The 12,396-nt window shown below is 33.1% G+C and overlaps 1 protein-coding gene across 2 annotated transcripts; it reads left to right on the plus strand.

The window, feature by feature from the left end:
* The first annotated feature begins 301 nt into the window (after window positions 1-301).
* Window positions 302-3,936, plus strand: LOC129294746 (auxin-responsive protein IAA8-like). 2 transcript variants are annotated; one of them, XM_054933219.1, is made up of 7 exons: window positions 302-570; window positions 1,362-1,795; window positions 1,868-2,073; window positions 2,147-2,361; window positions 2,474-2,615; window positions 2,946-3,007; window positions 3,426-3,936. In XM_054933219.1, exons 2-7 carry the CDS (start codon window positions 1,385-1,387, stop codon window positions 3,440-3,442), a joined length of 1,053 nt encoding a protein of 350 aa, XP_054789194.1. In that variant the 5' UTR covers window positions 302-570; window positions 1,362-1,384; the 3' UTR covers window positions 3,443-3,936. The 2 variants fall into 2 exon arrangements, with proteins under 2 accessions (XP_054789194.1, XP_054789193.1); XM_054933218.1 differs by having other exon boundaries at window positions 304-570; window positions 1,348-1,795.
* The last annotated feature ends 8,460 nt before the right edge of the window (window positions 3,937-12,396 follow it).

Below are 12,396 nucleotides of genomic sequence, written 5' to 3' on the forward strand. Positions count from 1 at the left end.
GAGATTCCTTCTTTATTATCCTCTTTCTCACCTCATTTATTGTCATAATCACACTAGAATAATTTTAACCCTCCGTAAGCCCGCCGGCTTTTAAACGAAGTAACTGATCAAAGCAATATTTTTCTTGGCAAGACAATTAGAACCAAGACAATCAGAAGAATGGTTTAAGTTTATTCGTTAATCACCGTGTAAATTATTTCATGATACCAACTTGCTGGGCATATTTTCAGAGGAATAGTTTATAGTTTATTTATTTTGGGGCAGCATCATATCTTATTTGTGGAATATGGCTTAGCTTCTTACCTTGAATGCCTCCAATAGTCATATGTCGTATGCATGCGTAAAGCTATTTTATGTTAAGAATGAATCAACGGTTGTTTCCAACTATCAGGGAATCTTGGCCTTCGACTTGGGTGCACGAGTATTGTTGGGCGGATTTTAACAGGAAAACCTTAAATCTTTTGCTCTCTGTTTCTCGTTTACCTGCTTCACCTTCTCTGTGCTCACTTCAGTCCTCATAGCCATTCTACCTCTGTTGCTTCTTCAGCTTTCTGATCTGTTATTATTCAGGTAAAATGTTATGAATCTTCAGCTTCCAAGTTTTGCTTCAAATTTCGAGGGTTAAACCGAGCCATTCATTTCGGATTTCATAGTTCATTTTCTGCGATTCTTTTCGTCTTTCATTGTTTCAACCTGGTATAGCTCTTTCTCTTCCCCCCTTACTGATTCCCAAACAATAGGTGGACATTTTCTACCTATCTTTTTCTTTTTTCCCCGGAGTTTTTCAGTAGTTGGTAGCAGCTGCCTTTTTTGGGTTCTTCCTTTTCTACTCAGTAGTGTGTTTCTTACCCAGCACAGCCACTTAATATTCCTTCGCTTCTCCTTTCATCTTCCGACGAATCAAACAGAGAAGAGTCGTTACCTGGAAAAGCACCGGCTTCCCCTCGCTTAGTTTCCTCTCTCCTTTTCTTCCCTCCCGAGCTTATTACATTATCCTGCGTTTTTTTTCCCGCTAATCTTTGTCAAGATATTGCTTCTAAATCTTGAAGTGTTGGTAACTTTGCGTTATTTAATATCAATGCTTGGCGATTGTTGCCTGCGTATTCACTGATCACTCTTGTTATAAACAAAGCAAATAGTTTGCGAGCAGAGGTGCGCTTCAATGGATTAGTCAGATAATTAGTTGTTGGGCTTGTTGTTTCTAAATCGACCGTGGCTAGCTGTTCTTGCTTGCTTTGATTCCTATTTTTATGCCGACTAGGAGGTTCTGCGTGTTGTAGTATCGTTAAATTACTCGATCAGTGTGCCTGTTCACGGAACAATGTCGAATGCTGTTATGTTTGATAGGGTGTACGAAGCAGGTAGTTTCCTCGGGTGAATTTTAATGTCAACACCGCTGCTCGGCAGAGGGGAGGACAAAGGTCAAAGCAATGTCAATTTATTGGCCTCCTCAACTACCATGGAAAGTGTTTGCCTCATCAGCTCCAAATTGAAAGAACGCGACTACATGGGATTATCTGATTGTTCTTCAGTGGACAGCTCAGATCAGTCCTTCTCGAATGAGAGTAAAACTAGGCTGAACCTAAAAGCAACAGAGCTGAGGCTTGGGCTTCCGGGATCTCAGTCTCCTGAAAGAGAGGACTCAGATAATCGCTGCTTTGAAAGTTCAACTCAATTTGATGAGAAACCTCTTTTTCCCTTGCACCCTTCAACGGATGATCAACACCGCTCGTCAAAGAATGCCATTTTGGGTAACAAAAGAGGATTCTCAGAAGCTATGAATGAGTTCTCCAAGGTAAGTTACACTTAAGAGACATGTACTTTTTTGCTGCGCATTACGCTAACAAGTCCCTCATCCTTTATGCAGGGGAATTTCCTGGCAAATTCGGAGGGGAATACAATTTTGTCACCCAGAACTTCTCCTAATTTAGGATTGAAAACTAGTTATATGCTTGATAAAGCGAAAGAAGCAGCACCAACAAAGGTGGAACCAGAGAGTCCCCATGTTGTGAATGAAACCAGACCAAATCATAATGGTTCTGCAAATAAAAACAACGGTGCACCTGCTACTAAGTAAGTGGAAAGTGGGGATTTGATGTTGTAGTGTTGATGCTGATAGTGATATATGATCTTGCTTCTGTGGCAGGGCACAGGTTGTGGGTTGGCCTCCTATACGATCACAAAGAAAAATTTTATTGGCTACTACTGCAAAGAACGCTGAAGAAGTAGATGGAAAAGCACTGTTTATTAAGGTCAGCATGGATGGTGCTCCATATTTAAGGAAAGTAGACTTGAAGAATTACAGTGCATATCCAGAACTATCTTCTTCTCTGGAGAAGATGTTCAGTTGCTTTACCATAGGTAGGAAAAAGCTTTGATTTGATACATTGAAATTTAGCACTATTGTAGTAAAGAAGAGATTCTTGATTGGTTTGCCTGGATCCAGTTACTGCTTGTTTTGGCATGATTTCAGGTCAATGTGGATCCAACGGAACTTTGGGTAGCGGGATGCTGAATGAAAGCAAGATGAGGGATCTGCTTCGAGGGTCTGAATTTGTTCTTACTTATGAGGACAGAGAAGGTGACTGGATGCTTGTGGGTGATGTTCCCTGGGAGTAAGTACTGATCGATTGATAAATAATTTCCAGGGTAGCAAATTTATATTACAGAGCTGTAATACTTGCAGCATTGTGGTTTAAAAACTGCTACTCTTATTATCTCGTATAATTTGGTTTGCAGAAGTTATGTGTCTGAAAGAAAGAGAGAGAAAACACATCTGCTTTTTTGAGTTTTAAGCTTCCAAGTCACATCGCTATAATCTTAATGCAGACATGCATGATTGATGCTTTTGTTTGCCACTTTAAATTTTTGTCCAAAACGAATTTGTATCATTTTAATTTGATTGTCACCGGTGGTTATGTACTCGTCTCCTAAAATCTTTGCAGGATGTTTGTTGAAACATGCAGGAGGATGAGGATCATGAAGAGTTCTGAAGCTATTGGTTTAGGTTAGTATTCCAGTTTTAACACCACACTACTGACAACATATCTTAAGCCAGTACTTTCTGGGAACAAGGTTCTCGTTGAGTGGGCTCAAAAAGTGAAGTAGACTGTAATTGTTGATAGTTTCTTGCGTTTCATGAATTAAATTTTAGGAATTAGTACACTAACCTCGGGACAAAATATCCCAAGGCCCCAGAAACTGAATTCTAAAATCCCAATTATCATTTAATATATAAACCAGAAGTTCCTCAGTTAAGCAGAATTTGACTGTAAAGCAGAAGTTGAAAACCTGTCAACTTCTACTCAGGGAAGCTAAAGCATTTTGAATGATACTTGACAAAATATCTAACTGCTCTAGTATTTAGCTTGTTTTGAGTTTTTACTCTATGTGATTCAAAATCACTTTTCTTGGCGTTCTTGCAGCTCCCAGAAAGAAATAAAAGAGGAGAAACTGGGCAGAATTACACGCACTGTGCATCAAACACCGGTACGAGATTAGCAGCTTAGTTCGGGGCGATGTGGGGGAGAAGTTGAAGGGCATGTGATTACTTGAAGGCACGATGATCTGGACAATTTCATGTTAAGCTTCCTTAACCGTGATATTATTTACCATGTCATTTTTATGTTGTAACGGTGTTCATGCTGAGTTGGCAATAAGCTATAGGAGAACTTAGATGTGGGGTCTTGATGTGACGCAGGATCTGTAGTTTGCACATTGCGTCGTCGGTTCAACCTTGTCTGTATGTATGTTTGTGTGATCGAACAAAGAAAAACCATGCGTCACTGTCACGAACCTTTTACAGTTTTACTGTCGCCATTCATTACCTGCCAGCGGCACTGACATGTTTTGGAAGAATTTTCATATCGTAGTTGGGGTATAACCAGAAACTGAAACGAGCAGAAACGTGATGGGTTTTTACCTGTTGTTTTGTGAGTTCTACGATCTTATGGAGGGGGAATCAAATCTGAGAATTATTCAAAAAATTATTTACGAACAATGATCAATGCCAACTTTCATCTAAAAAAAATAAGTTACGTTTTTATCTTAACAATAATTCATTGTGTATTGATTTTTATTTGTAAATAATTTTTTTAATTGATTCTTGGATGTGATTTTTTCTATTATATTAACGTTATGCTTGGTGATGGTATGGATCTCACCTTAAACTAATGAGATATGATGTCCCACACTTAGATATGGATGTTGGGGTATCTAGGAGCCAAGCCTGTGAATCTCTTATCTTATTGTAGCAAGGTTGTAGGGCATTGTGTTGGGATTAAAGTTCAACTTGTGGGCTCATGGAAATATTTAAAAATATGATGTTATTTCATTATTGAGCTTAAATAAAGTAGTTTAATTTTAAAATTAAAATTTTAAAGCTTAATGTGTATTACTGTAATGAAAATTATACTGTATTAGGACTAGAAAATATGATGAGAGATGTCAAATTATAAGTTTCACAAATTAAATTTATAAAAGAAGAAGAAGAAGAAGAAAGGTGTGGTCTCTCCGAATTGCACAGACGTTAAAACTTCATATAGTGCAAGCCTCAACGATTATTCCACCACTTACACGTCTCTACCTGACAATAAGTATTTGGGATTCAAATACGCCCCTGCATCTTAGTTCTTGTTCCTTGACATGGAAGTATGTTGTTATTTGAGAACTTGATATGGTAGAATTGATATACAGGACATTCAACCGGGCATAATTACATGTTATTAACTCGTTAAAATAATTAAAAAGAATTGCTCCCTCTGTTTCTATTTAAATAGTGTTGTTTATAAGTTTATTTTGTCATTAACTATAAAAAGTATTATGATTTTTTTAAATAATTAAATAATTTTTCCTTTATCTTTTTAAAAAGGAAAGATATTGATTGTATGCTTTATCTACCACTGTCATAATATTAATTAATATAATTAGGGAAGAACTGAAAAATTACTGTGATTTTAAATTGTATTGGTGTGTGATTACATCTTATATATAGGGATAAAAAGAATATGAGACAAGGCACGCACAATGGCTATGTAAGGTCTCCTTTACTAATCTTATATTAACTTTGACATTAAGGTAATTGAGGGATTAACTCAAAATGATTATCAAGTTTGTAAGTTTTACAAAACAGAATTTTAAGTTTTCAAAATTTAAAACACTTTAACATACTTTCATTGATATAAAAATTAGAGTAGAAAGTGTATGCGAAGGCATGGGATGTTAAACAAATTGAAGCATTTGCAATAAGGTTGAAAATTAAAAATAGTGTAGTTGAAGATAAAGGCATGCCGTGGCATATTTGCCTGGCACATTTTTGACGGTAAAGGAACATGACACATTTTTTATAGCAGTTGGAGCAAACTTTTCGTGTGTCTCATTTCTTTATCTAACATCTAATTGAGGTGATCTAAGTGCCTACAAAGAAGTTTTACTTAGCTCTAACTAATAACACTGATTTTACAATCAAATTATTTCTCAATAAAAAACTGACACTAGTATTTTGACCCTATTTTAGATTTTACAATCAATACGTATACATCATAGGGCCTAAAATACACAGTTTAATTTAATAATCTAATAGTGCAAGTAAACCAGTAACATGTATTTTCCTAGTTGGTAATATCATGCAAGTTATACATATAATAATCAAAATGAAAATGAGGCCTACAAACAAGATAGTAATCTTATGTCTTAGACTATTTCTTTTAATATTAACCTGATGAACTAGCTCTTGTTATATTTAAAAGAGAGGGTTGAGTACAACTACTCAATAATCAATTGATGCCTAACTTATACTGGTGCATGTTGACTACTTCATATGTAAGGCATTCATGATCATACTCGTGTCAAGTTAACATGTTCAAAACACGTACATGCAATTTTCATCATTAATATCCATTATCAATCATTTGCAATTCCATTTTCACAATCATGATGTTAGTCATATATATTATCATATGTTCTCAATATAAGGGACATAATATAGACAATCATGTACCCTTTTATCACAAATTGTATGATCAAACCTCACTTATATTTTTCTTATGCTTTCAATATGAAATCATGGGCTATTACACACCGAGGATCGTTTATGAGATGAGACTATCTTGGACATTCACGTGAAAGTAATTACCTGGCCAATGTTGCTTGACTTACCCGTGGTTTACGATTTCCCCTAAATCTCACACAGTAAGGTGTAGTTCTCCCTAAATTAGTTTCCTTATCAAACAAGTAAAAAATAAGAGTGGGTTCGAGTCCTTTATTACATAATAGGTAATTCCTCATCAAATAAGTAGGACAACAAATATAAATAAATCTAAGCAAACCATTAAGCTCCAATGATAGTCTTATCATATGATTTTAAACTCACTGCTCCTCGTCTTATGAGAACTCCCGTGTCTTATGATTATGTGATATATAAAATGCGATATTTTTTAACATGTAAATTACTCACTTTACAAGTGTGCTTAATATTATCATCATACTCACATCACACGTGATTAGCTTATAAACATATAATAACAAATCATTAAACTTCATATCATATCACATCATTAAACTCTACAAAAATAACATATTATTAAACTATACCTATAAACATTCACTGAACTCCACATTTTATACATCTGTTGAATTTCACAAATATTATTTCATAGAACTTCATATAAATCATGTCGTTGAACTCTGCGAACATTATAATGTTTGATTTTTAAATATTTTATACCACACTTGCATTTCAAATAATTTCACACGCTTTGATTATAATGTATAGATCAATAAATCAATTAACATATAAAAACTCAAGAGATATTTTCACTGATTACCTTAAACCTTTGAAAAGTTGAAGTTTTACCTCTCAATTACCTACTTTCAAGCTTTCACGAAGCTTGAACGGTGCCAAATTATGGTCACTCTACATTTAATCATAATATTAATTATTAATATCCCTTTTATGATAATTTTCAATATATAAATCAATGTTTTCAACTCTCACAACCTAATTCCCTCACATATAAGAGTACTTATAAAGTTTATTAACTTTCTCTAACTTACATTAACTTTATTAAACTCTTAATTAGCCATTAATGGCTTCATATTACTCCAACCACCCTATTTATGATGGATTTTTGGATATTTATTACTTTATAGCTATCAAAACTTACAATGTTATAAATTTTAAGTTTGAATAGCCTAAACAACTCATATTAACTTTATTTAAATCAATAGGTTTGAAACTATAGCCTCTATAAACTAAAAGTCATCTTTTTTAATAAACCTTAACTTTCATGTTCAATAAAATGGAAGAGAGAAGAGAGATTTAAGCTTGAAAAACTTACCTCTGATATCTAGAAGCTCAAAAACACTCCTAATACTTATAAATCGCAAGTCCTAACAGAGCTCCTTGCATTTCTTTAGTTTTTCTCCTTTCATTTATCTATTTTTCTAACTTTGATGCAGACTTATTTTTATAAAATTTTATTCATATGTTGTAACACATAGTACATAGAGGCCTTCCTCGCTTTTTACTAGTTTGTGCGCCACAGCATGCTATGCACACATCACGACATGTGGTTCAAAACCATTCCCTTTTGTTTTCCTTAATTTTTGATGTAGGGTGGCTCAACTTTGCTTCGAACTCAATCATAGGGTTGAAATCACAACCTAAAACATTCATTAACTCTCTATAACTACATGTCACATTAATTAACTTAATTAACTTCACTTACTTAGTTAATTAAAGGTTAAACTTTTCACGACATCACATGAAGGCCCATTCTAAAATTTAATAAAAGAGAAATATTTGAACCTTGAACTCTAAGTTGAGATATGATATTTTCTATGTAAATACTTGTTAGTGTGAATTTATGAGTAGATAATGGATTTGAGTTTGATTTTTCTTTCTTCAAGATGAATCACGAGTGGCTCATTGACCATCTTGAAGGTTTAACAGATTATGAGTATTGTGAATGGCTAAAAGTTTCAAATGAAAAAGCAAAAATAGCAATTCATGTATGAACTCAAACCAAATTTATCATGATAATTTTAAAAATAGCTCACTTACAAAGTGTACGGGACAAGCACTTGTTCTATCTTTTCATATACTATGAATGCATAAAAAGGGTCATTATTTTAGGCTCTTATAAGTCAGTTGATTAATGCTTTCACTTTTATCATAATCCATATTTCATCTAATATAACAACTATGGTGATAAGACATATTATTTTCACATATTTATTAATTAATTATGACCATTTTACACACCCAATAAGCTTCAATATACATTCATATCACATTTTTAGTGCAAAATTACCTAATTATTGAATTACATGCATTATGAGTATTTTGATTGCAAAATGCATTTTTTCACCAAAGTGAGGTTAAGTTTGCAATTTATATCTTTTAATAGGTTAAAGATGAATGATCAAATTGGTTTTTATTGATTCATCCTGAGTTAAAAAGTTACTAGGAAAAGACAACATTTTAAGGTTGTCTCTTTAAGGGTTTTCAATTAGTTTTTTATTTTAGTTCAGATGTATGCTTGTCTACACTTGTATCTTGTGAGGCTTTTATATTCACTTTCCCTTAATCATTTTATTACTTTGGATAAATTAAATATTTTTACCTTAGTCCAGTTAAATAAAAGTCATATTGTGGTTCTTTGATTGTTTGATTTAATTGTGACTTTGGTAGATTTATATAATGATTTGAGACATATTCAAGGCAATCAAAGGAGGCTTCTAAAGGGCTAATTAGGCATAACATATGCTAAACAAAAGAGGTGCAAATTACTCTTGGAATGATGCATTGTATTAGATCAAATCTAGTTTTAGAAACACCACTAATTTCCTTCCAAAATGTTTTATAGTTTTAGCCTCTTGGACTTGTGGTTAAAGACCACAACCACTTTATAAGTTTTCATTACTTTTCTCTCATTTTCTCTGAGCCATTTTCGTGCTCCTCACTCTCCATTCAGATCACTCTCTCATTTTCCCACATTCAAACTTTTCCTTTCATTTTTTCACTTATTTTTCAATTTTTTTATCTAATCAATCACTCATATCTTACTCATTTGTCATCTAAATTGCATAAAACCACTTTTATTCTTCTCCTCTTCTCAATTTCATCGAAACCCTCATAATTCTAGAAGGATTCAAGCTTTCAAATTATCATTAAAGGAGATGGAAGGGAATGGCCTAGTTGGGTTCAAACTTAAAACTTTGAAGATGATGATTATTGGCTAGATTTCTCAAGGGATCTTAGAGGAAGGATGAATAGATGATGAATCACTGGGTTTCACGTAGCTAAGATTTTTTATTCTCTTAATTTCTTTCATTAAAATTGATGATCAACACCTTAGTCTAAAGTTAATTTATTATTAGCTTGTAATTCTAGTTTGAATTTATCTTGAAGTAATAAGAAATACTTGTTTAGTTGACTATATTCTTATGAAATGCCTGATTTGATTTGGCTATCTCTAGATTAATGCAATGTCTTGTGTTTTTATATTGATGATTGTCCTTCTTTGCTCTTACATAGTCTCGCAAGTAAGGTTTAGATATTATAGAGAGCTTCTCATAGTTTTAGGGTTCACTCTAACTAATGATTAGTCATGGCTTCATCAGGGTCTAGCTAACCAAAACACTTGATCACATTAAAATCAAACCAGGGAAATAACTTAAGGATATTAGTCGATGATTTAGGGAATTGAACTAGTTATATTAAGTTTTCTAAGATAGTCTTTATAGGGAGCTGCCACATGGCCAAGACCAGAACTCACACAATAAAGCCATGAACAACATAGCTAGTATGACCTATTGTTCATTGTTTCCCTGCAGTTAATTGATGTTTATGATTTTTAAACGGTAGGGGCAACATTGTTTTGATTTAATTAGTTTAGAATGAACATTGCTATGATGAATAGTTTAAGGATAATATTGATTCTCCAAGAATAGTTTAGGGGTAAAGTGATACCTTAATTCTTTTTTGTATGTACAAGAGTTTAGGTGAGTTGAACTCTGAAGACTCATTAAGTTGGGACATGTCTCTGTACTTAAAATTTTTTTACAAAGAACTATTTGTAAATTGCCACCAATAAGATTTTCACGTGGGTTATAAGCAAAATTCTTGCCAATTGAACTAATATTTATTGGCCACTCATTTTATTTTATCTTCTAGTCTAAATAAACTATTAAAATTTGAGGTAATATTAGAGGGATTGAAACTTTCATCTTGTCTTGTTCAACTACACATTTAGATAAAAATGCAATGCAATGGTGATTGCTATGACTTTGTTTGGTAACATATAGAAAATGTTACAATAAAACTTATTTTTCATTCAATTATTTAAAAAATAAATAAATAAATAAATAGACTATCACGCCTTATGCCATTTCTTCCCCTTTCTCTTCTCACTCAACCTTGAACTTCATTTAGCCAACACAAGCTCCCCCTATCTTCATCTTCTTGTGATGATCAAATGTAACACAGTAATATACATAAATCAAATTTAAAACATGAGCCTGTTCTCACCATTTTGTTGAAGTTTGAAACATGATTTAAAATTTAGATTTGGAGCAAAAACTTCAAATTTATTAATGTTAAAATCCGAAGCTCAAATTTAGTAGAGCTCCATTCATAAAGGTAGACTCTAGTGGAGCTCCGTTCACAGAGGTCGTTAATGGTGATGCTCCTACAAGTCCCCACTTGCAGAGGAGGAGGAAGGATCATGGATGTTGATAAAGAATCTATGATGTGGTAATAAGGAGTTGAGGTAGGAAGAAGGAAGGAGGCAAGGTGTTGTCGGTTGTTGCTCATTGCAAGTACACAGGTCGTAGCAGATAATATAAGATAAGTAAAGTATCATTCTCTTAAGGATTTGTTCAAAAACAATGATGGTTAAACAAAAGATTAAGTAAATTCAATTAAGTTAAGCCACATAAAGTTAGGTAAAAATGATTTTATAAATTAAACTAATATTAAAAAATAAAGAAGAGCAATTGATTCATAAACTTCAAACACAAATTATGACTTATGATTATTTATCCTTCTTGCATTTCATAACACTAAAATTATCCCCTCTCATAAATATTTTTAATGAAAATAAGTGCCAACCTAGGGTTCTAAAAATACTTAGACAAGCTTTCTTAAGTCATGAACAAGCGTTTAGTTAAATGAATTGCTTAATCTCTTATTACAATTAGTAAAACTCAATTTTAAACACCAACTCTAATATGGCTATGTAAGGCTAACAAGTATATATTTATCTTACTAGCAAAACCATCCATTCAACATGTAAATATCAAGTTTTTGCACTATTTTATCTAAGTTCTACACTCAACCTAGCTGTTTCAAGCATCAATTAAGTGAGCCCAACATGTAAATGGTGGCCAATCACTTAGAAGCATTAAGAAAAGAGTAAAACACACACACACACACACACACACACACATCACTAATCACAAAAAGAGAGAAGGAACTTAATATTAATCTATACAAAAGTTTAAAATAATCTTAGAGCAAAGAGTTTACTACTCATAAACATTAAAAAGCTACAAATACACAAGATATTCACAGCTATTACAATATTACAAGAAGGAAAGGAAGATGAATAGAAAAACCAAGGAAAAGGAGCTCCAAATGTCTTCAAAACTCTATTTTCTTACTCCAAGCACTTCTAATGCACAAGCCTTAGCACACCCAAGCTCTAAATGTGTCTAAAAGTTTGAAGAATGCGTTTTGGGTGAAGTTCTCAGCATATATATGTCCTAGCCAATCAATTTTTGATAAATAAAATGTAGCATTTTTTTGATAGCGACGAAAGTTGGAAACGAAAGTTTGGCAGTTTTGAACTGTTTTTCCAATTAATGAAATTTATCTTTTTTGCACTTGATTTCCTCATTCAAAAGCATTCAAAAAACATCAACAAAGCTCCAGAAATATATCTAATCAAGTCTTAAACCAAAATAATATGAAATTAGGTTGAAAATATTAAATTAAAGATAAGAATGTAAGCCCAAAGCCAAATGCATATTTTCCTAATTTGGACAATACAAATATATACAAATAAAGTAACATGGATTAAAATCTAAAAAAATGTGATGAAATAACATGAAATTTTAGAATTTAACACCGACAATGGCAACGTCAATGCAGCAAGGGGAGGAGAGGAGATGTTGCCAGCGATAGCAATGGTGGTGTAGTGGATGTATGGACAATGAGGGAGGAGTGACTGGGGGAGAAAATGATATGAGATGTCAGGGATAAAGAAAGAAATTAAGGTTAAAATAGACATTTGGTGAATGATTGTAGGATGATAATCAACATTCACAAGAGGAACCTATGAATGGAGATGACCATAGAATGTACAATCATTTTTACCATCAAGATGTCTAACC

Source organism: Prosopis cineraria, unplaced genomic scaffold (genome assembly GCF_029017545.1).
Source record: "Prosopis cineraria cultivar Desert tree isolate PC_DT_omini unplaced genomic scaffold, ASM2901754v1 PC15, whole genome shotgun sequence".
Classification (NCBI taxonomy): domain Eukaryota; kingdom Viridiplantae; phylum Streptophyta; class Magnoliopsida; order Fabales; family Fabaceae; genus Prosopis; species Prosopis cineraria.

Bases quoted from the DNA above. Each gene is read 5' to 3' on its own strand.
- LOC129294746 (XM_054933219.1), top strand. From the start codon at position 1,385: ATGTCAACACCGCTGCTCGGCAGAGGGGAGGACAAAGGTCAAAGCAAT. The intron at 2,362-2,473 runs GTAGGAAAAAGC...GCATGATTTCAG, and splicing joins GTTCAGTTGCTTTACCATAG to GTCAATGTGGATCCAACGGA. The intron at 2,616-2,945 runs GTAAGTACTGAT...AAATCTTTGCAG, and splicing joins GTGGGTGATGTTCCCTGGGA to GATGTTTGTTGAAACATGCA.